Below are 23,875 nucleotides of genomic sequence, written 5' to 3' on the forward strand. Positions count from 1 at the left end.
TCAAAATTATTTGTTGCCTTTTCAATTTCCTTGTAGGGAAAGATTGGCCACTTCAAGTTTTTTCGCTTTTGAAATGTGTCAGAAGATGTGCTAGGGAAGCAGCACTGAAAGAGATCCCACCTAAATCTCATGAGGTAATTACCACAAGTTGCAGGGTCGTTGGGATTCTGATGGTGACTGAGGTAAAAGGTGACTAATTAGAAATAAAAATGTCTCTGCATGTTAAACTCTACATAGTCTAATTCCTGTTCAAATAAGATCAAAGAATTGGAAGTTAATGGAATGAGATGAGAAATGTGAGCATCAGCTAAAATAAAAGGGATTGTTCCTATTAGAAAATCCAAGCAAGTTTCAAGCATGCATAAAGTCCACATTATATAAAGAAGAAGAATTATAAATATAATTTTTTAAGGTTTTGGATAAAAATGATTGTCAGATCTCTCAAATGGGTTTGCTAACAACTTATTGGTGTTAAATTCCCTCAAAAGACTAAACAACAACTTTTCTGCATATGTTCCTTCCCAATATTTTTGGCAGAAACTACACTAATTTTCTGAAGAAGAAAATCCTACTTGAACCGGACAAGAGCACTATATGCAATAAAACATCTTTCTCTCTGTGTGTAACATAGTTGCATACTTACGACTTGGGTTTATGATACCTGATCACGCTATCACAACCTTGTACTAATTGAACTACATGGTTAGTGATAATACCTGAATTTGAATGCTATTTATGTCAAGTATTGTCCGTTTTGGAGTGTAAAAATGTCTTTAAAAGTCATCTCAATGGAAGAAAGAAGAAATATTTAAATTTTTTTAGCCTCAGATGTGGGAGTGTGATAGTATCCAAAATTTATTCCTTGTAAACACTAATAAACAGAGAATTCGATAAATACCAGTTTTCCTATACATACTATTCTCATGTACAGATGGTTTTTATGCATATCTTTGTGTGCTGAGATTATACTTTTGGTTGAATGAGATGAACAACGTCATTTACACAAAAGAATTCATCACAATCAAGAATATTATATGTAAAACAGTGTTGGAGAATAAATTGTATACCCCTTCAAAGAATGATCTGCTACTGAGGCACTGATTCAGGTAGAGTGGCTCAGAAAGTCTCAACTTAGCCACTAACAAGTGATCTAGAAAAAGAAATTCTCCAAGGTAATATGGCCCTTCTTAATGAGTGTTGTTCTATGAAGTTGAGAACTTTAGCATCGAGAGTAATGGAAAGTGAAGTTTTAATCGGTATTGAGGTTCAGTTAAAGATCAACAAAAAGGGGGCATTGGAAAGGAATGAACAGAGAAGCTGAAGAAAAAGCAAGGAAGGAAACAGGAACTGCAACACAACACCTTCAGATTTTTTACATGAACTTCCATTTATTAAGGATGACTTTGCTACAACAGTGTTTTGTTGACTGAAGTATTTGTTGGTTTTATATTATATAACTTTTAAAAAAAATTGAACTACCATTTTAATAAAGTATTTTTATTATAATTTTTGTTCACAAAAATTAAAATCTTAAATAAAAAAAAAACTCAATTCAATTGTATTCATAATACTATGAAAGAAAAGAAAAAACTGGTTATATAAATTTTTAAAGCATTCTTTTTGTCATTAACGTAATAAAGTTTGATTTTATATTTATTAGATAAACTTTACTTATAATTTTATAGTTTTAATTAATAAAACGAGCAAAGAAAAATGTTTCAAAAATATATTGTTAGCTGATATCCGTTATCCATTAGTACCGCGTCAAGGAAAAAGACAAATTTTCTAATAAAATATCATTTTCAATTGACAAAAACAAAATTCTTTGCACCATTGTATCAAAGTAAAACTCAGAAAAATCTATCTTTTGATATAAATTTTAATGGTGATAGTTATTTTTCCTGCCAACAACAAATGTGCATGAAGAATATGGCTCTGAACAAATGAAGGAAAAGATGATTGAAAGTGTAATATAGATGGGATTGGGAATATATACATGTTGAAACTACAGTAAACATTGAACATGAATTCAATGAGACGAGGATACATGTTCAATGTGGCTCAAAAGAAGTAATCAAGCTAGAGAATACACACCCTGAATCAAAAGCTTCTTTTCAACCTACTATTTTGCATGCACATCATTTGCAAGATGCATGGCTAACCTCAAATTACTACACTAAAGCAAAAAAACTCCATATCTATTCAACCAAAATCCAATTACTATACCAAAAACCAAAAGAATGGTTTGGAAGAATCAGTCTTGTTGGCAGAAGGAACAAAGACTATGTTATCTGGTTGAATCCCCATGTTCCTTTGCTAATGCCCTCAAGTGTCTCCAGCACCTGTTTCATGGAAGGTCTGAGTACCTTGGGACACTGCACACACTGAAATGCTAACTCTGCCACTGCTGTTATCATTTCCATCATGTTTCTGTCAACACCAAACCAAAAGCTTGGATCCACTACCGCGTTTAATTCCTTGTTTAATATTTTTCTCTTTGCAAACTGTGCAAGAGTAACGTAATCTGTTCCCTCAACTAAACTTGGAGAGTTGGAAGATATGAGTTCAAACAAGACCACCCCAAAACTATAGACATCACTTTTGTCACAGACCCTTCCAGATTCATAGTAGTCAGGATCTATGTAAGCACGAGTTCCTACTGGGATAGTGGAAACGTGCGTGGCATAATCTGGGAGATACCGTGAGAATCCAAAATCTGCAACTTTAACAGTAAAATTTTCGTCCAACAGAATGTTACTCCCTTTCACATCTCGGTGGATGATACCTGAGTCATGCAGATATACCAATGCAGTTGCAGTTTCGATGGCAATGTTCAATCTAGTATGCCATGGTAGTTTATCACAGGAAGAGTCATGCAGATGTTTAGAAAGAGTGCCATTGGAGATGTATTCATACACTAGCATGTGTTTGTTGCTATGGCGAGAAGTGCGACCATAAAGTAAAACCAGATTTTTATGCTGCAACCAAACCAAGACCTCAGTTTCTTTCATGAATTGCTCAATGATCTTTTCCGTCTCACTCTCTTCATGGAAACATTTTATTGCCACCTCTCGTCCATCCTTAAGTTTTCCTAATACAATGGCACACTGTCAGCAAAAAATACAGATATATATCTATGCATATTACTTGCAGGGACACTGATTTAAAATATGTGGACTGATTAGGATCTCACCATAGTACACGGTGCCATAGCCTCCCTTTCCAAGGCAAGTATCAAAATTGTTAGTAGCTTCTTCGAGTTCACCATGGTGGAAGATTTTCAAAGCTGAGATGTATGGATTATCACACATGAATAAAAGCTTTTATCCTCAGTCTGTTGACACCAAAAACACACAGAAGCTAGAAAAGCATGAGTAATGAAACAGGACCAAAACTGACTTTATTATACCTTTTGTTGCGTTTGTTTCATGTCTCCCTTGCTTTATACCTTTCAGAATCTCTAGCACCTGTTCCATGCTTGGCCTTAATTCTTGTGGACATTGCATGCACAAAAGTGCAAGCTCAGCTGTGGCAGTCATCATCCTCTTGATCTTATGGTTAGATTGGAAGCCAAGTCTTGGATCCAACAGTTCCACCACAGCTTGCTTTTCAATTTTTGTTCTTAAAAGTGTAGCGAGATCGTCCTCCTCATTCAGAACCCAGGATTTTGCCAGCTTTGATGATAGAAGCTCACACAGCACCACCCCAAAGCTATAAACATCATTTTTTACACTAAGCTGGCCTTTTGTCAAATAATCTGGGTCGATGTAACCACATGTTCCAATTATATCATTAGTAACATGGGCTGCATAGACAGGAACTCCATCTGGAAGTTTGCATGATAAATGAAGGTTTGCAAGTTTAGCAGAAAAGTTCACATCTAGGAGAATATTGCTGGACTTCACATTGCGGTGGATGATGCCATTACAGTGAAGATAGTCCAATGCATTTGCAATATCAATGGCTACGTCAAATCGTGCCAGCCAAGGTAGTGTGGTGTTTTCGTCTTCAGTTTTAAGATGAGCAGCAAGGTTTCCATTGGATAAGTATTCATGGACTAGCATAGATTCTTCGTGATGAGAAGCACATCCATAAATTGACACAATGTTTTTGTGGGGCAAGTAATTTAGGATAGTAGTTTCATTGATAAACTGTTGCAATATGTGGTGCTTGTCTTCGTTGAAGCACTGGATTGTAATCTCACGCCCATCTGCAAGTTTTCCTAAAACAAGGGAAATGAACAGAAGAAACTTCAGTGCAAATTTTCATTATTTGTATTACCAAGCTGAACTCCAAATTTGATTTGAGAACCACGCCAAAATGGCTTGAGCAATTGTATCTAAGTTCTCTCCTTTTTGTATTTACGTTGTTCATGTAAATGGCCATAGCTTAGTCACTTACCGTAATATTCAGTGGCAAAGCCTCTTTTCCCAAGACAATGAGACTGATCGAAGTTATCTGTGACTTTTGCAAGTTTCTTGTAGGGCAAGATTTTCCATTTACTCTGCTTTTGAAATGTGTCAGAAGTGCTACTGAAGCAGCCCTCAAAGAGATTACACCTCATTCTCATAAGGCAATCAATAAACTTCATTGGGATGCTGAATGTGAGTGAGGAAAAAGCAGGTTCATCAGAATTGCAAATTACTTTGTACATTGAATTCTATAAAGTCTAATTTGTGTTCTACTAGGTATGGGAAGAAAACATATTTAAGTCAATGACTTAAACTAGGTGTGGGGGAAAAATTCTTGGTAACTAAAAGACAAATTAACGAGACCATAATTAGAGGGACTAACAACACACTTAATCCATCAGAAAACACAAGCAGAACATTCAAATAAACACATTGATGAAGAAAAGGTTTATTGGCTGAAAAAAACATGCTTTAAAGTGCTAATATACTTAATCCACAAAAAACACGAACAGGGCATTCTAATAAACTCATTGGTCATTAATACCTGAACTAAAACATGCATTAAACTGCTTATCTTCATCAAAGCGCAGAGTTGTAATTTCATAACTATGGTCAAGTTTTCCATAAGAGGAGTATTTTTTTTCACACACACCATAGGAAGAAAATAAATTTACCTATACCTATTTTTGTGGCCAAGGAGAACATCTATCATGTAATCAGAAAACAATCACTGCAGGCAAATTTTCATTCCAAGTCATGTTTAAATCAAATATACTTAGTTACTCATTTAGTCCCTATATCTGCACAATCTTTAGGTTTGAGTCCCTACAGTAGGAAACTGCTCGTTACTAGGTAAACATTATGTAGAAAACAGAAGATAACTTTGATTTCCCTATGCCTAATACTCTCATGTTTAAGTGGTTTTTTTTTTGTAGATTCTTGAGTTGACTTTGAAAACTATCATCTGTGCAAAAGAATTCATCACAATTATGGAGTATGCAGTACCAAAACAAGGTTTTTTAGTTCTTACCAAGTGTAACACAAACAAGTTCAAGAAAGCGAAGGTGCCCTCAACAGTTTTTGGATTGTTGAATGAATTAAACTTTTCCAAGAGTGCTCTGCCATTGAGATGAAGTGATGCAGTCACCAGCACAGCATGCAAAGCAACCTTAGTGACATGCAAAGTCTCTGAGAGGAAAATATAAGCTTAAACGAACAGCAGTGAAAATGGAAGATGTGTACAGAGATGAAAAAAAGGAAGGAAGAAGGAAACTGCAGAACACGAATGAGTCTTCAGAAAGCATGGAAAAGTCTCTGAAATGTCTATTTTCTTATGATAAGATATTTTGATTACATTACCTTCAGGTCTGGAAAATGATAATGCAATCATGTACTTTGTTTTTCTCTTAAAACATATTGTATTCTCTTCTGTTAGTTTAAAACATTTATGTTTTAGTTTTTCTTTTTTAACATAAATGAGACTTTTAGTAATTATATTTTACAACTCTCTGGATTAGTTTTAAATTCATACACGAGACTTTGATATATATATTTGGATTAAAATAAAAAATAATGTGAATAATTAATTAAACATTTTTTAAATAAAAAATTAATTAAAATTATTTAATTTTGGTATTTTATTTAATTTTTTATTAAAATAATTTTCGTTCAATTGATTATTTACTATATTTTTTTATTTTAGTCCAAATATTTTATTATTTGATCTTTATTATTAATGACATGATGATGTGATCATTATTTTTTATTTTTTATTTAATTTATTAGTAAAATTGTTCATTGTATTTTAATATTCTCTAACTGGTTGATTGTTGATTTTCTGGCAAGTATACTATTATTATCAACGGTCTTAAAAGTAAAAGAATTGCATACGTGAACTTAATATAATAAAAGATTACATTAATTTTATACTACTAAACATAAAATAAATGATAAAATATAAAGTGAGATTAAATAAGAAAAAATAACATTAAAAAATATTATATTTTTGGTATTTTTGAAATGAGAAAAATAAAAATATATATGATATGAATATTATTAGGATTAGATTTCACTACTTCTCTCTCTTCGTTAAGTTCAAGAATAATTATTGTTTTGTTTTTCATTGTCATCAATCTTTATTATGAAAAGTTATACTCCTATCTCTTAAAACAAACTTATGGACGTCTCTTTAAATTACAATTTCTTATTAATTCAATAAAATAAACTCACATTGAGTTAAAAGATTTAAAAATGATTAATAAATCATTGTTCGTTCTTCTCAAACAAATGATTTATCAATTGTATTATCTGATATCAAGAACTTATTTCAACATTTTACAACTTCCACTAATTTAGAGTTAATTTAGTTACAATAAACAATAATTTAAAGACTAAACATGTAAAAGAATAATATAATATTATATATGAATATAATAAAAAAAATATACAAGAGTGTTTGGTGAGTATATCTAACTCAACAAAAAAATATTTAACTACTCATAAAATTGAATAATATAAAATCTATACAAAAAGATGAAAAATAATTGAAGGTGGAAATTATGGGTTGTATCGTAGCCTTCCTATATGGTTTTCTTCTCTTTGAAATTATGGGTCTTATTCACTTCATATATAATATTTGAAATCAAAAAGAAAATATTTCATAAGTGATTCGTCAAATCAAAACTTGGATTTGTTTGGTGTGATCTACAAACATGCCTTTTACCTATAGATCTTGTTGGGGAAGGATTAGTTCTCACTATAGGCTTGAAGTTATGTTATTATGGTTTATGATTTGGCTAGAGAAGAGAAAACTAACTAAGTATAAAGTTAATTTTAACACTAAGTATGAAGTTAATTCTGACTAAGAAAGAAATTAGTTTGATTAAGTAAAGGACCATGTTGGCTTGACTAACTTAACTTTTTCCATATTTCTTTATTTTTGAACTCTTACTTCATTAAATTTTGCTAAAAAGAGTTTTAAAATATTAGATGTATCAATAAAAAAAAAATATGATCAATCCCTCTTTTTCTGTAGTTGTAGAAACTAAAAAGAACTACGAAATCATCTTACAGTGTTTAAAAGAAATTAAACAAGGGAATATCATATTTAATAAATTAAGCTTAAGATAATCAATTTTGTTTTTTTTCTTAAAGAACAAGTTGATCACGAGTTAGAAGATATTAAAAAGGGTTAAATATGTTTTTAGTCACTAAATTATTGGCCGTCTGGTTTTCGTCTCTCTTTCAAAATAAGGTACAATTTGGTTCTCGTTCTTTTCGAAACATTTTTTTTAGTCAACGAACTTTTCAAGAACTAAAACGAGGACTAAAACCAAAGTTTCGAAAAGAATGAGGACCAAATTGTACTTTATTTTGAACGAGGAACGAAAACCAGAAACAACCAATAATTTAGGGACTAAAAACATATTTAACCCTATTAAAAAAATGAATTGACCAATAAATTAGAAATGAAAATCGACGTCATTCTATTAACAATAAAATCAAATGGTAAATATTTAGACAAAAAAAATTTAAGATATTCAATACAACAAAATTCATAATAAAATCTCAAATAAAATATCTAATTTTATGAAAAATTTAAATCCTAAATATTATATACAAATATAGATATAGACTATATATTAAATTTTTTTAACAAATTTTTTTATAATAAATTATGTATTATTATTTTATTGATCTTTAAAATAAACCAATTACGAACTAAAAAACATTATTAAAAAAACATTTTCATGTAGATATCACTCTACATATAAACGATAAAAGTATTTAAGATCTTCATCTTATACAATTTTAAAAGAATAAGTTGTATATTCATGGCCAAATAATGTTATACTTGTAAAACTTGAATTTGATTAATTTAAAGGTTAAAATTTTTAATTCTAAAATTTTGATATGAAATTAAAATTTAACTTATTAAACTTTAGAAATCAATAAATGTAATTTCTTAATTTAATTACATTAATTTCTTTTACGTTTTTAAACATATTTTAAGATAACGTTTGAATTCTTTTATCTAATATAACTTGTTTTAGTAGGTCTGAAAAAAAAGTTATAAACCTAAAAAAAAATTATTTTGCATTCATTTTAAAAGTTTGAATATTAAAATATATTAAAATTTGAGACACAAGCAAACTATAATTTTACATTCAAATTTAACAACTAAAAGTATATTTAATCTTTAATTTAAATAATCAAAATCATTTTCAGTTTTTAATTTTTTTAACTTAACTAATAAAAAATCAATGAAACTTGTATCATGTTAAATTTAAATAACTCAAATAATTCAGTTTACTTATATTTCAGTTTATTTAAATTTCTAATCGTGAATCAAGTTTATCTCAAAGCTCAAGAATAAAAGATAAAGCATAGTAAGCCCACCAGAAAGAAAACAAGGACTGAGCTGTAAGACACAATAAAGTTATTACTATTATTTATGTTAGTATTTCGTATTAATAATTTAATAAATGTACTGAAAGAAGGTTTATGTTACCCGCCCACAGAATGATTAATTAATTAAATACCATTGACTGCAAATTGCAAAGTTTTGATAGTTTCTCTTAATATTTTATAAAATCCGATTTTTAAAAAAAAATTTAAACTTTTTATTATTTTGGTTTCAAAAGTTAGGAACAACTAAAATTTAAATTATTAAAATTGTGTAAAAAAAATCAAGAATCAAATTTATATAATTAAATGTTAAGATGCTAAAATTTTTGGAAAAAAATAGTGGCAATATATCTAAGCCTATTTTACTATAAATTACGAATATATTTGCTATTATTAGTGTCCCTCTTTCATGTGACAGAAACGAGACATCCCCATGAAATGAATACAAAAACTTCCACTTGGCTAAAAAGCCATGAACAGATGCAATGTAGGAACCTTATAATATGAAAGGAACGTGCCAGCCACGCGTTTCTCAATTTAATATTCTTCAACATGCTTTTAATATTCATATCTCTAACATTTTTCTGACCCCAAAAGGACTTCAAAGTTAAAAACTATCCATTGAACTTCGTGGAAACAGTCATCGTTCACCAAATTTTTAGTACAATTTCAGCTATATTTCATCTCAAGTTGAAACTTGGGCGTCGAGTCCAAGACTCTTATGAACTTTAATGCATCAAACCACCCTCTTATGCAGAGGAAATTCTATTAGAAATAGCTTACTGAGGTAAAAAAATATTTGGTATATGCATAAAGCTACGTATATGAAGTAGAAAAAGTGTTAGATTCTTTTCCCACTGACAGATGAGCACACCTTATATAATATTTTCTAAACGAAGAGTTTGACTCTTAGAAAATTTTCTTTGACTGGTTCATCACATGAAGAAAATCTATGGCTATATATATATATATATATATATACAACTATCATCATCTCATTCATAACCAGTTCCTTAGCTTTACGTTTCTTAGTCCTCTAAGCATGCCAAAACCCTACTACTCCCTCTTTGCAGTGTTCATCATTCTGGTGACATGTCATGCTCAAACTGATAGTAACACATCAGCAGCATGTGCTTCTTCTAACTGTGGTAACATCTCCATCGGTTACCCTTTTTGGAAGAAGTCCGACACCAACGTTGGAGAGTTTTGTGGCTACCCTGAATTTGGTCTTGAATGCTCGGACGACCAAGCCATCATTAAATTTCCAACTGACACATACCAAGTCGCAGATATAAACTATGATGTTCGTTCAATTACACTTCTTGACATAGATGTTTTGGACCAACCATGTCCTAGGGCACGACACAATGTTTCCCTACAAAACCTTCCTTTGTCTTTCAGCTCTCTAGATTTGAATCTGAGTTTCTATTTCAACTGCAGCTCTTATCCTGCATCTGTTGAGCACATAAAGTGCATGCAGCAACATGATAAGAATCAGTCTTATGTGTTTCTGGCTGGGGATGAAGTTAAAAATGGATACGGTTGGGTGAGGCAGTGCGATGAGCATGTTGTGGTGACAGTGAAGCAAGAAGAGATCGATGGTACTAATTTGATCACTGGTTTTGGTGATGCCATGAAGAAAGGGTTTGTGCTTGATTGGGTGAGTGCTAAGGATTGTGCAGCGTGTGAGGATTCTGATGGCTATTGCAGATACAATCATACCACCAAGCAATCAAGTTGCTTATGCAGAGATGGCAGAACTGTTGCCAAAAGTTGCAAAAAAGGTACACTTTAAGCTTCTTGAAACAAATTGCACATTCTTTTATTCATCAAATTTACACGAAAATCTGCTTGCTTAATAGATTTATAACAATATTATACTTACAACTTGTTGGTTATATTGCGTGGATGCTTTATCTGATATATTTTTGATTGTGTTCATTTACTGTAACGTTGAATACGTATGCAATTGTGCTTGTACTACTTGTTTAAAATATTTCATGATTTTATATTTTCTTCTGGTTACTCGGCCCATCTTATTGTAACTTTAGTCGACCACAGATTGAGTATAAAATTTGTGAATTCAAAATGATATTATAATGGAAAAAGTCAGTGTTTGTAGGGTAAATAAAAGAGTCATTTTTCCAGTAATTCTCATTCCCTTTGTCATCACTACTCCAAGAGTGTTCCTCAGCAACTCTTTCATGTCAACCCTCACCATTGCCACCTTAACTTAACAATATTTCTCTTTCTCTGTTACTTCTTTCTCTTTCTTTTTCTTTCCTTTCATTTCATTTATTAACAAATATGATTTACAACAACAAAGTAATGCCAAGATTCAAAGATACCACGATTTCTGAAGCCAGAAATGGAAAAGACATATCGTTTAATGGAAAAGACATCGTTTATATGACTATGATACATATATCTGCAACTACGTGATGATATTTTATTTTCTTTAATTTATGTGACAATTCTGTTGTTATATATATATATATATATATATATATATATATATATATATATATATATATATATATATATATAATAATTATTCTAAAGATAGTTCTATTATTGATTGTATAATTTTTTTTAATGACATTATGAGACCATTACAAAAAAAAATGTTTACATATTTTTTAAAATTATAATATTAATTATTCCAACAAGGAATTGATATTTGGGGTATATTCTATCCTTTGAATTTGAGTTGAAAACTGACTCCAAACCGACTAAACATTTTTGCCCCATCGACATTATTAAAATTAGTTATGATATTTAAAATATGGTACATAATTTATCGTGTTATTTAAAAATTATCAGCCAAGAAAATTGTTTAATTTGATTTATTAATTGAGTGATAAATAAATTATTTTTAAATTGACTTGTTTATCATCAATAGTTAAACCCTGTATTATAAATTACTAATCTTATAGCTCGTAAGAAAATAGACCTGATTAGGTATATGGGTTGGGAACATGGAACTATATTTGGGCTTGGGCTCAATAGTTTTCAGAACTTAAAATCAGAACTATAGAATAATTATTTAGTTTAAAGATTTTGGTTCTTCCTCTGACATAGTAATAGAAATTGTGTAGACATAAACCCTGCTATATTTTAATCTCCTTTACCTAACTCTGTATTAATATTTCTAAAATCCTTTCTATAATAAAAACATGTTCTTTCAGAAGAGCATACTACGAACATAAATTAAATAAACTCTTAACATCAAAAGGAAAAAGGTAGAAAAGTAGAGAGACTCATTCGCTTATAACATTATCCAAAATGGTTTTCTTTTAATAAAGGGGAAAGATTATAATATTTAAAAGGTGTAGGTAGAGGGTTTTAGTCTTAACTTTAATTAATGTAATATTTTTTACAACAGTTTTCCAGCAAAGCACAGATTATTATTTGTTCTGGTCCGTTCAACCTTTTATAGAGCAATTTTTCTTCCCACCTTCGTTGCATATAACTTGTAGCACAATTTCTATTTTAAGATTTTCTAACCTTTGATAATGATTTTAATAATATAGATTATCAAAGGGAAAACTGTATATCTAGATAGATACACAAACCATTTTACAGACATGGATCCATTGTTTTATTCTGATCTTGTACTTTTCTTCTAGTTTATCATTCCCCTGTGTGAAGTTAGTCTTATTCATTGAATAAAGTTCATAAACAAAAAAAAAAATCTAATCATGACATCACTTACGTGAGAAAGAAACCGCATCCAGTGAATAAATCTTACTGGTTAACATGTTTACACAATCAAAATGTAAGGCTTGGAGTGTTTTCTTTTAATGTTTTAGCGACTTGTCAACACCATTTTTATGGAAGACACCATGCTAGTTATACGTCATTTAGTTTGACTAAGATATATAGATTGTTGTTGTGTAGTTGATCATTAAACAAGGCCTCTGACATTGTTCTCCGGCAAATTAAGGCCCCTCTCAGATTTCTGTCATGCCTCTTTCTCTTGTTCCTCTTTCTCTTGTTCCACTTTCTTCTTCTCTCATAAACACCCTTTTCTTCTTCTCGCTCTTATTCCCAACTTATGCATCTAGTGATGCTGAACAGTACGCAGCATGTGAGCCTTTTAGCTGTGGGAAATTCAACAATATTAGTTACCCATTTTGGAGTAAGGACCAGCCAGGCTACTGTGGCCATCCAAAGTTCAAGCTTGATTGCCAACAAGACAACGCGACAATTGACATCATGTCACAGACATTCCAAGTCATTGACATGAATAATAAATCTAAGGTTTTGAAGATTGCAAGGTTGGATTTATTGGCCGACCCTTGTACTAAAGATTATGTGAATGTGAAGTTGGATCCTGAGTTCTTTAACTACACTTCTAACGATGATGATTACACTTTGTTATATGACTGCCCTTCTCTTGGATATACGTCTGGTAGTGTGAATATTGGAGGAGCAATCGTATTTAATTGCTCCATTGGTGGTCAAAATGCATTTTTTGTGAAGAATACTGAAGTGGTTAATTTCATTAGTCTGGGGTGCAAGAACAGCATCAATGTTTCTGTTCTAAGAGAGGCTGTGAAGAGTGATTCGGTTGTGGGAAATGTTTTAGCAAGGGGATTTGAGGTTGGATGGAGTGGTGTGAACGAAGATGAATGTGATGGTTGCACAAAAACTAGTGGGAGATGTGGATACAATTCATCTACGAGTGGATTTATCTGTCTCTGCCCAAATCAGCAATCAGATGCTGAGATTTGCAAACAAATCATAGCAAGGTCTCCAGAACCAACACCCAGAGTAACACCAGCAAAATCACAGTCACCCCCTTACTCTCAAACATTTCCAGAACAGTCTCCAGAGTCTCCACGTGCTCCGAGTATGTTTTCTTCCATCTTTTGTTTAGATTAAGTTCTCCAACTATATAATCTTATTCTTTTGAATGGTGGCATTCAACTTTTTCTGAGCATCCAAATACCTTGCATGCTTGTTTAGATACAAGTTGAGAAGTTAAATTCGCGTTTAGGATGTGAAAGACAGCAGAGTTATAAATACCATAGCTTCTTAATAAGCGTAATAAAATCATATCTGAAAGGTGGAATCAAACAAGTTATTCATCCTCTCTGGTTTATGTAGCTAGTTTCACATTCTAAACATGGAATGGATCTGCTAATTTGGTTTGCGTCTTAGGAATAGTTGTTTGGTCAGAATAGTTCCCTTTGATTTTTTTCCTTCATTCTGTTCAAAACTTTTATAATATAGATCGAACTATTGAAGACTGCGTTATGAGATAACGTGTCAAATTTTATAATGCCATATTTCGGTTCCCTAAGGGCGTGTTTGCCTTTTGTTGACTTTTATATAATAACAAAGGGATAATAACGAGTATAGGTTTTTAAAAGTCTGCATATAACAATATGGTAATTTTGGTGATTAGATGCTACAGTACAACGATGAATTGTCATTGAAAGATGACAGCAACAGTTACCTAACAACAGTATAGCTCACGACCTTTTTTATTATAATTTTGCAATGGAAGCACTTCTTCAAGGTGATTCCCTTGATTCCAAATACCCCTCTTTTCTCTGTTCTCATTCTCAATTTCCTTGAATTTGCTAGAGTCTTGATTATGAATATAAGGTCCAATCTAGGTCAATGGTCATAGACCTTTACTGAGTATAAAGGTTTAGACTTTAGAGATGGGTCGAGAAAGAACTTAAAAGAGCTTTGCTTTTTGTTTAAAGAATAAAGATGATGTTTCCATTATAAAGAACAACCACATCCTTTCACACGTTGTTGGATACATTTTGATTTATAGAAATAAGGAAAATTAGAATGGCTGGTTTATTGTAGAAGTCACTAACCACAAGTTTAAAACGGTAGGTATTTGGGAAAAATAAGACATCTCAGTACATAGAGTAGGCCCGGGACTAGAAAATTACAATTTAGCGAATTTGTAAAGAAAATAAATTAATTTCGGCAACATATTTTTGAAGATACGATGTGTTGTGTCCATCAGTAACAGTAACAACTCATGCAACAACTCCATTAACAGCCACACATGTTTCTGCAACATGTAACTCTTCCCTACATGACCAAATGGCCATATATGTATTCAAGGACAGGTGCCTTGGTAATCATCCCCATTAAGTTAGCTCTCAAATTTTCACCATGCTTGATATTAATCCAATGCTCCATCGCATGAAAATGCTGGGGACTAATATCATGAATCAAGATGACCTATATATATTTCTTCATTGCGTGTATAATGGCTGAGATTTGAGAGATTGATCGAGAAATGACTTCTTAACGTAAAAAGTTTCCGTCATCAGAAAAGAAGCATGCCCTTTCACATGCATCAGACTGCTTCAAAATCAAATCAGCATTTGATGCATATGAATAAAAAATGAGAATGGCCTGAGGACTTCTAATAGTCGTCTTGACAGAGGGTGGGTCACAACTTTAATTAAATGTTACAGATTTGGGAAAATTGGACAGCTGGAAAATAAGACAGGCCTAGAACAAGATAATCATACCTAAATATTTACTACAGATGAATCTGTGTAGAATAATCTAATTTCCAAACTTAGGTTAGAACTAAAGTAACAAACAGAAATTACGCGTGGCTGATGTGTAATTCATACTCTTTGGAACAACAGAACATATTAACTTGGTACTATACTAATATACAGAGAAATCTAATTAAAAAAATTGACTAAAAATAATTCCAATACGCATTGACCTACAAGGGAAAAAACAAAAGTAACTAACAGAGCTTATTCCCTAATTCTTTCAATTTGGGAATGAGGGAGACTGGGTCGTGTTTGGGGAATGTTGAAAAGTAAATGGTTTGGGAGTGAAGAAAGTAAAAGGAAAGAAGGAGGTAGCTTCGTGGGAGAAGTGTGTTCATAATCAGTGAGAAGAAGTGCTTCTGTAACTTTGATTTATGAGAGAGAGGGTTGGGAGGGAACTGAGAAAGAAGTGTGAGAATGGATGATAAACATAATCACATCCACACCACTCCCCTTGCCTTCGCACTCACCGTCTCTTGCTTCCTCTGCATCGCTTTGCCACGTTCCCACTCTCAACCATCGCCACGGACGCCACCGCCACCTCCACCTCCACCGCCATCTTGGAGCAGTCATACATGTGCTGAGCAGTCATACAAGTGCACCATAAACGTTTCCGGCATCTTGGATCCTGTCTGGAAACAGATTCCAACCTCTCAGTGTATCGGCACCGACCCATTACCCCAGCTCAGCTGCTCTGATCCTTATGAATCTCAAAATTTCACACTGAAGAAGGTCAACCACACCACTCACACCATGACGGTAGTGCCGACACACACTATCAATGATGTTTGTTCTCCTGATTTTTTTCACATTTACGACAACTTGAACAACAGTCTGTTACAATATTACGAGTCAGCGCACAAAGTTATCGTATTTTTTTGTCCTCTCGACGACCCATATCTCCCTTTAGTACGCAGCTTTAAATGTGGGGATGGTGTGTACTATTTTGGGGAGGAGGAGGATGAGATCCAATGGCTTAAGGATTGCAAGAAAAGTTTGTTGGTGCCTATTGCCGCTCCTCTCGATCATTATGATCATAAAGATAACGGAGCTGAAGTTCTGAAAGAAGCTCTGAGGGATGGGTTTGAGGTCTCCTATAGTCCTCCTCAACACTGTAGAGGATGCAACCAAAGTATCAGAAATTGCTGGAGCGGTGGTTATGAGGGACATGTAGTTTCATGCAACTACTATTGCCCAAATCAATACTGTTCTCCCAAGAGTAGTGGTATGTCTTCTCTCCTCTCATATATATCTTACATATCATTCCCACAAAATCCTCTTTTTAACTACTCACTTCCCTTTTTCTCTCTCTTTAATCCACTCCTATCATTTAACCATCACACATTTGATGCAACAATTAGGACAAAATTAGCACAACAAATTTAGTGCAGTATGGGAACAGCTGCAATTGGACCAACCAACTCTTACTCCCATCCACAAATTTTCCATCTCCACCACCTACTAACCAATCTACACTTCATTTTTTATTTTTAAATTCCAGTTTTTTTTGACAAATTATAGTATTTCTATTACAATTACTTATTTCCTTCCTCCCACGGTTTCTTTCCCCCACCAAGTCCTATAGAACTTTGGGGTTTGGGTTCATACACCCAAAAACAAAAACAGAGTTGATTAGCATCAATTTCAATTGGGTTCTTGGTTATCAGAGTCTGGGACACTTACGAAAATAATTTAAAAGAGTTTTTTTAATTAAAGTATTATAAGAAAGAGTATTTTGCATGCATAATTATTATTTTTTAATTCTTCTGTCATATTAATATTATAATATTATGTTGTTAAACTTGTGTTGCTTCCTGCAAATAGAGATTATCAGCTTAGATAACACATATATGCGGTACTTTATCAAGTATAAGAGAAGGTAACTTTGTTCTTTACGAATAACAGGATTCTGTCTGGCAGTGTTTGTTTAGAAGAAAAAAAAATGTGATGCTTCATAGCAATAAGCTACTTGGTTTTTGTAGTCTATTTCTAATTCCACCTGTGTAAAGTTTTGGATTTTGCAGACCTTGATGATTTCTTTTAATGAAATAAGTACTTCTATAACAAAAACAAAACACGTGTTGCTTCATAGATATGAATTAATAATAAACAGTACTGGTAAAGATTGAAGTTAGCCATTGTAATCATGATGAAAATAATTATTAATAATTCAAATTTACTGAATAGTATACGGAGGTTTCGATGAGAACTAAGTTGTTGACCTGATGAGCATGAGAAAAACAAGTGTCACTGACTGCACCTTTTCCAAGTCTTGCTGATATGGGGTTCCTTCTTCACACCTTCATTTCCATCCTTCAGCTTTGACTCGGTCAATAACCAAATTAAAATCATCTCTCTATTTTCTCTCCACCTATTTATTACTTTCTTTCTCAAATTCTCATTTTTTTCTTCCTTTTCCAATACGCGTCAATTCAATCACCTCTCTCAATATGTATCAACTTTGACTTTTAGTACCATTTTCCTGAAATTTTCCTTTTTAACCATTGAATAATCTTATCAAGCAGTTTCTCTATGAATTACAATCCCTGTTTGGCTCCATTTGTATGCCTAAATTTGTTTTTAACTGTAATTCTGATTGTTCGTCTATCTAAAAAATTGTTTGCCAAATAATTTCAAGCATATTATATATAATGCCATGCATTTTCCGAATATATTATAGATATATAATTATTAAGGAAAGATATGGAAAAGAGAATAAATCAAGACAAAATTTCTTGTATATCCTTTTAAGAGGGACAAAGTTTGATCTATTATAAAATAATTATTCATATGTAACTCACAGTCTGAGCATAAATGATGTATATGTCTTGTTTTTTTGGCTGTAAAACACTTGGCAGTCACATTAGCTATTTTTTGTGGTCTAAAATATTTGGGACCCGTCCTTAACATCATACACGACAACAAAGTATGATCCATCCTTTTTCTACTTTTCCTTCTTTTACTTTGATTTTACGGATGCATGTGCATGTAACACCAATCATTCAGAAGAGGAAAACTTTTTCGTTAATAATATACTTTCTAATTTAGCAGCTCATCTTGGACAAGTGATCATTTAAAAATTAAATGAACAATGATACTTTGACTATTTTTATTTCATATATAACTATTTGGCACATTTATTATAATAATAATTTGATGATATAATATTTAAAAATTATTTATTAACTTAGATATCTATATTGTTATAATTAGTTATGAAGAAATTGTATATTCGTCAAAGAAAAACCTTTATTGAAAGTAAATAGCATCGTAAGTGATATATATATATATATATATATATATATATATATATATATATATTAAGGGTATAATTATGATTTTAGTTTTGAAGAGAGTTGTTGATTGCATTTGTGAGTAAATGTAGAGATCTTTTCCTTCTTTTGCGGTCCAACACGTCTTTCACCATCGTGGACATCATTTTCTTCTTTATTCTACTTTTGAGATTTTTAAAGTACATATCAAAATTGCGAAGCAGACTTTGATTTCTCCACTTGTTCTTATTTTTAATAAAATATGGTTCCTCAAACAAAACCATCCACTATTTTGATTTTCCCCTTGTAGTAACGAAACATTAATCAATTTTAAAATATTACTCTTTAGTGCTTTCATAGCTTTTAGTCATGACCTTGCAATATTTGTATACATGACTATATATCTAATTTCTTATCTATTCAATGGAGCTATATACATACGGTTGCATTCATATACAACAGCATGTAGATAGAACAACTACAGTACTATGCATTCTACTGTTATGGAAATATGAATGATTGATATATATATCTATATATATGTATGTATGTATATGTATATATATGTATGTATGTATATGTATATATATGTATGTATGTATTGCCTGTAGATTTATTTATCCACCTGCAATGTCATAGTGATGTCACCATTACTGGGGATGATGTGGTTTTGATCCTCAGTGGTATTCCATTTGTGTTGATGCTTATTATATAACTACAAAAAATGAAGCCTGCAATCTTCCATGGGAAAGTACTTCACCTACTTTCGTTTGTGGGCGTTCAACTTTTGACTAGTAATAATGTGGTATGGACAAGCCCACAATGAAATTACAAAAACATCCTCAATAAGTTCGCAAAACTGCTAGTCACTTGTTTAGGAAAGTAAATATAAGGTGATCACCAACTTCCTTGTGTTTGTAAACGAGCCAATAACTGGTTATCTGTTGCTTGAACCTTCGTTTTGTTTTCATCTATATTTTCAAGTTTCAATCATAAACCCCATTATAACATAGTAGCATGTTTTTGTGTAAGAATTTCCACACTACACACCTACCAACGACTTTGAAGTTTCTTCTAAATGTCATTCTTACATTCCACACTAATACTCTTCTCTTCTCTCCTCTTCCTTCTTTTCAAATTCCCAGAACCAAATGATCCTTCCAATCTCCTTCCGTTACATTAAGCCTCAACTATGTATCATTACCACAATCTTCTTCTTTGCCACCACTGTTCTATCTTCTAATCCAAAATTTAAGGCCTGCACACCTAAAAGTTGTGGAAATGGCCCGTCCATTAAGTACCCTTTCTGGATTTCTTATGAACAGGAATCTTTTTGTGGCTATCCCCACTTTGAGATCACTTGCATGGATAAAAATCCAATTCTCAGAACTCCTACTTAAGATTTTCTAGTGAAAGATATCTCTTATTCTAACTCCTCATTTACTGTGGCCAACATGGCTGCCTACGAGGACAATTGTCCTGTTCCTTTATCTAATTACAGCTTTGATCAAACTCCCTTTACCTACAGTTCAGAAAATTGGAATCTCTCTTTCTTCTACAACTGTACCACAGAACCCATAGATTACCCCACTTACCAAGTAGATTGTGCTAAAAATGCTTCACTTTATTCTTTTGCGGTTTTTCATAAGGAGGCACTACAGAACAAAAACTATTCCTTGGATGAGTGTCAGCTTATGGTTAATGCGCCATTTATCATGAATGCTTCTGTTAACTTCACTGGCTTATTGAGAATGAATTACATCGAGATTTTGAAGATGGGGTTTCTTTTGAATTGGACTGCACTTGATTGCAAGTACTGTGAGAAAAGTGGTGGACGTTGTGGATTTGATGGCAATCAGTTTCTCTGTTTCTGCAATGATAAGTCCTACTTAAGAAGTTGTGGTAGTGGTAATAATATATTTTGAAATATTGATCATTTTTGTTGTTGCTTATTCAGATCCGTGTGACGCTTCTATTCCTTTCATGTTTTGTTTCCCCATTGCCCTCTTTTGGGTACAGATGCAATTTCAATCCTACAATGCCATTTCAGAATATGCTAGCCAAATTAGAATACCAGAACTTTGGCTAAGTATCTTCATGGATCAGATGATGATGGTTCCACAATATATTTATGTATTTGGTTTACATAAATGTGTCTAGCCACACTAATAGCCACGATAACTATTTGTGTGGTGGACACAGTAATCAAATCAGGCGTGCAATTCTTTTGATATAATTATTAACTGTCTCATGAAAAGGTTCAGCTACGTATAATCTTTTCATTGTCTGGATGTGAAGATATCTTTATCAGTTGTCATGCATTATATGCTTATCATCAAAATATGCAGAACTATAGTGAAATTGAGTATTCTTTATACTTGGACTTTAAGAAAACGGACCAAATTTTATACTCTGTTAGAAACTAGTCATCATAAATTTGAACCGGAAAACAAGTATAGTATGGCTAACTTCTAAGTTGTCTGATACCAGTACAGCTTACACTTATTGGTAATTCCCATTTTGCCTCATAAGGATGTCATGCCATTTTATCATGCCATAGCCCTTAGCGCGTACTTTCTTCTTGACGCATTTGGTGAAATTGTATGTATGTGACTGTGTGTCTATGTTTACTATATTATCATCCTTGAATTGGGAGAATGTTAACCCTTCTTTGCTTTCCCTTCTATCTGTAGCAGAAGGAATAAATTGGAAAGCGAAAATCACTATAGGTAACAAGTTCAGTTTTCTTTCATTTTTTTCTTTATTTTTCAGATTTATTTCATTAATAGTCATATAATAATTGCAAGTTGCTATGCTTTCTCTTTAGGTGTTTGTTCTGGTGTAGTGGGAGCACTTATAGTGGGCATTTGCGTCTATATTTTTATTCGTAGAAGGAAGAACAGTTATGTAATGTCATATATACAATCTCGGAGCCTCTCTTCTGATCCATCTTCAAAAGACACGGAGAAGGGAAGTCACAGCTTCACTCAAAGCATTATACCTAGAGTTCATCTCTTCTCCTATGAAGAACTGGAAGAGGCCACGAATTACTTTGACCCATCTAAAGAACTAGGAGAAGGGGGCTTTGGGACAGTGTATTTTGGTAAGAACATGCAGCTTATACTGTATATCTGTCGTTTTTGTGCCTCGAATGAACATTAACAAAGGTTGCTACCTTCTGATGTTTCTTGTCTAGGCAAACTGCGAGATGGGCGTTCTGTTGCAGTGAAGAGGTTGTATGAGAACAACTACAGGAGAGTTGCACAGTTCATGAATGAAATCAGAATCCTAACTGGTATAGCTCATCCAAATCTTGTGAAGTTATACGGATGCACCTCTCGCCACAGTCGTGAACTTCTGCTTGTATATGAGTACATTCCTAATGGAACTGTTGCAGACCATCTTCATGGTCAACGATCTAAACCTGGAACACTCCCCTGGCATATCAGAATGAATATTGCCGTCGAAACAGCAAGTGCACTGAAATTTCTTCATCTCAGAGATATCATCCACAGAGATGTTAAAACCAACAATATTCTTCTTGACAGCAACTTCCGTGTCAAAGTGGCAGATTTTGGACTCTCGCGTCTTTTCCCAGAACTTGTGACCCATGTTTCAACAGCTCCACAAGGGACTCCAGGTTATGTGGATCCAGAGTACCACGAGTGTTACCAGCTTACTAACAAAAGTGATGTCTATAGTTTTGGAGTGGTGCTGGTTGAACTGATATCATCCCTGCCTGCTGTTGACATCACAAGGCATAGACATGAAATCAATTTGGCCAACATGGCCATTAACAAGATTCACAATCAGACACTGCAAGAGCTTGTGGACCCAAACCTTGGTTTTGAATCAGATTTCAAGGTAAGGAAAATGATAAGTGGTGTGGCTGAGTTAGCATTTCAGTGCTTGCAGAGTTCGAAAGAGATGAGACCTTCAATGGAAGAAGTGTTGGAGACTCTGAAGGATATACAGAGTGATGGAAAGAGCAAAAGCCAGCCTGAGGTAATGGATATCTCAAGCACATCTGATGATGTTGTGTTGCTGAAGGATGATCCTCCTCCACCGTCACCTGATTCTAATGCTATAAGCAAGACAACAACACCAAATACTAGTGGATGAGAGGACCTTCTTTCTCACTTTCATCTGAATAACCTTGTCCAAATTTATGTCAGCAGAGTTAGTATCACACTGGCAGCATCCACCTGTTACAACCTTCATTTTGTCATCTTCTAATGAGGATAAGTTTTAAGATTGAGATGTAAATATAGATTGCAAAGCTGCTTTGGGTATGAAATTTCATCTTTTTTTAATAAATATAGCTATATATAATTAAATTGTTTTGGTTTAATTAAAAATGTATTCCCTGCACCTATAGCACCATTTTTCATTTCAGTATGAAAACCATCCATTTTTGTCCTACACCAAGAAGCATGTAAAAATTAGACTTAAACCAGTTATTGATATTAATGAGTATTCTTTTTAAAGATTTAATGTTTTTTAAATAACATATCTAATAAGTTCAAATATATATTATATGATTTATAGTATTGGAAAAGTATATCTTACAATAACAACTAATTTAAAAATTAAAAATAATTATTTATTATATTGATTAAGATACATACTATTTTATAAACTAAAAAATATTACTATTTAAAATAGTTTCTATTTAAATAAAATTTATAAATAATTTACGAATTGAAATCTAAATTAGTCTCTGACATTGTCAAGATTTAAAATTAAAAGTTAATTTAGATTTTGATTTATAAATCAATCATAAATTTTTATTAATAATAAAAATTAGTTTAGATATTAATAATTTTTAGTTTATAAAATAATATTTAACTTAATTAATGGAATAACTATTTTATTTCTAAATTAGTTATTATTTAATCATTTTATTGTAATAATATACTTCGATCAGTTTAGTTATCTATTTAATATTCAATATTATATGATAAAAAAAAACCTCAATTACCAGGGTAAAATAAATAAAGTAGGAAGTCAAGAAGAATTCAAAATCATTTCAAAGATAAATTAAAAGAGATAACACAATATTTGCAGTAAAATATACATAAACATCTTTTTCAGAAGTTTTTAGAATTAATTAGTTACTTAATTTGGAAACTAATTTATTAAGCATTCAAAATAAAAATGAATAATCTATTAAATATCTAAAATTTATTTAAGTTTAAAAATTAATCAATTACTTAGGATGCTTGTCTCCAAGAAT

The 23,875-nt window shown here is 32.3% G+C and overlaps 2 protein-coding genes across 7 annotated transcripts; one reads left to right on the forward strand and one right to left on the reverse strand.

The window, feature by feature from the left end:
• Positions 1 to 1,944: 1,944 nt before the first annotated feature.
• Positions 1,945 to 5,764, reverse strand: LOC108343962 (uncharacterized). The gene is made up of 5 exons (XM_017582423.2): positions 5,443 to 5,764; positions 4,402 to 4,598; positions 3,410 to 4,222; positions 3,194 to 3,286; positions 1,945 to 3,091 (listed from the first exon to the last, which is right to left on the reverse strand). Exons 2-5 carry the CDS (start codon positions 4,589 to 4,591, stop codon positions 2,283 to 2,285), a joined length of 1,905 nt encoding a protein of 634 aa, XP_017437912.1. The 5' UTR covers positions 4,592 to 4,598; positions 5,443 to 5,764; the 3' UTR covers positions 1,945 to 2,282.
• Positions 5,765 to 9,808: 4,044 nt separating this feature from the next.
• Positions 9,809 to 22,976, forward strand: LOC108345674 (LEAF RUST 10 DISEASE-RESISTANCE LOCUS RECEPTOR-LIKE PROTEIN KINASE-like 1.2). Of its 6 annotated transcripts, none has more exons than XM_052867194.1 (4): positions 9,809 to 10,603; positions 21,333 to 21,368; positions 21,467 to 21,742; positions 21,836 to 22,976. In XM_052867194.1, exons 1-4 carry the CDS (start codon positions 9,862 to 9,864, stop codon positions 22,759 to 22,761), a joined length of 1,980 nt encoding a protein of 659 aa, XP_052723154.1. In that variant the 5' UTR covers positions 9,809 to 9,861; the 3' UTR covers positions 22,762 to 22,976. The 6 variants fall into 6 exon arrangements, with proteins under 6 accessions (XP_052723154.1, XP_052723155.1, XP_017439826.1 ...); XM_052867195.1 differs by having other exon boundaries at positions 21,336 to 21,368; XM_017584337.2 differs by lacking the exon at positions 9,809 to 10,603 and adding an exon at positions 12,498 to 13,674.
• The last annotated feature ends 899 nt before the right edge of the window (positions 22,977 to 23,875 follow it).

The sequence above is a fragment of the Vigna angularis genome, chromosome 8, assembly GCF_016808095.1.
Source record: "Vigna angularis cultivar LongXiaoDou No.4 chromosome 8, ASM1680809v1, whole genome shotgun sequence".
NCBI classification, from domain to species: Eukaryota; Viridiplantae; Streptophyta; class Magnoliopsida; order Fabales; family Fabaceae; genus Vigna; species Vigna angularis.

Bases quoted from the DNA above. Each gene is read 5' to 3' on its own strand.
- LOC108343962 (XM_017582423.2), bottom strand. From the start codon at position 4,591: ATGAAGTTTATTGATTGCCTTATGAGAATGAGGTGTAATCTCTTTGAG. The intron at 4,223-4,401 runs GTAAGTGACTAA...CCCTTGTTTTAG, and splicing joins CTTTGCCACTGAATATTACG to GAAAACTTGCAGATGGGCGT. The intron at 3,092-3,193 runs GTGAGATCCTAA...CCATTGTATTAG, and splicing joins CTATGGCACCGTGTACTATG to GAAAACTTAAGGATGGACGA.
- LOC108345674 (XM_017584337.2), top strand. From the start codon at position 12,786: ATGCCTCTTTCTCTTGTTCCTCTTTCTCTTGTTCCACTTTCTTCTTCT. The intron at 13,675-21,332 runs GTATGTTTTCTT...TTCTATCTGTAG, and splicing joins AGAGTCTCCACGTGCTCCGA to CAGAAGGAATAAATTGGAAA. The intron at 21,743-21,835 runs GTAAGAACATGC...TTTCTTGTCTAG, and splicing joins CTTTGGGACAGTGTATTTTG to GCAAACTGCGAGATGGGCGT.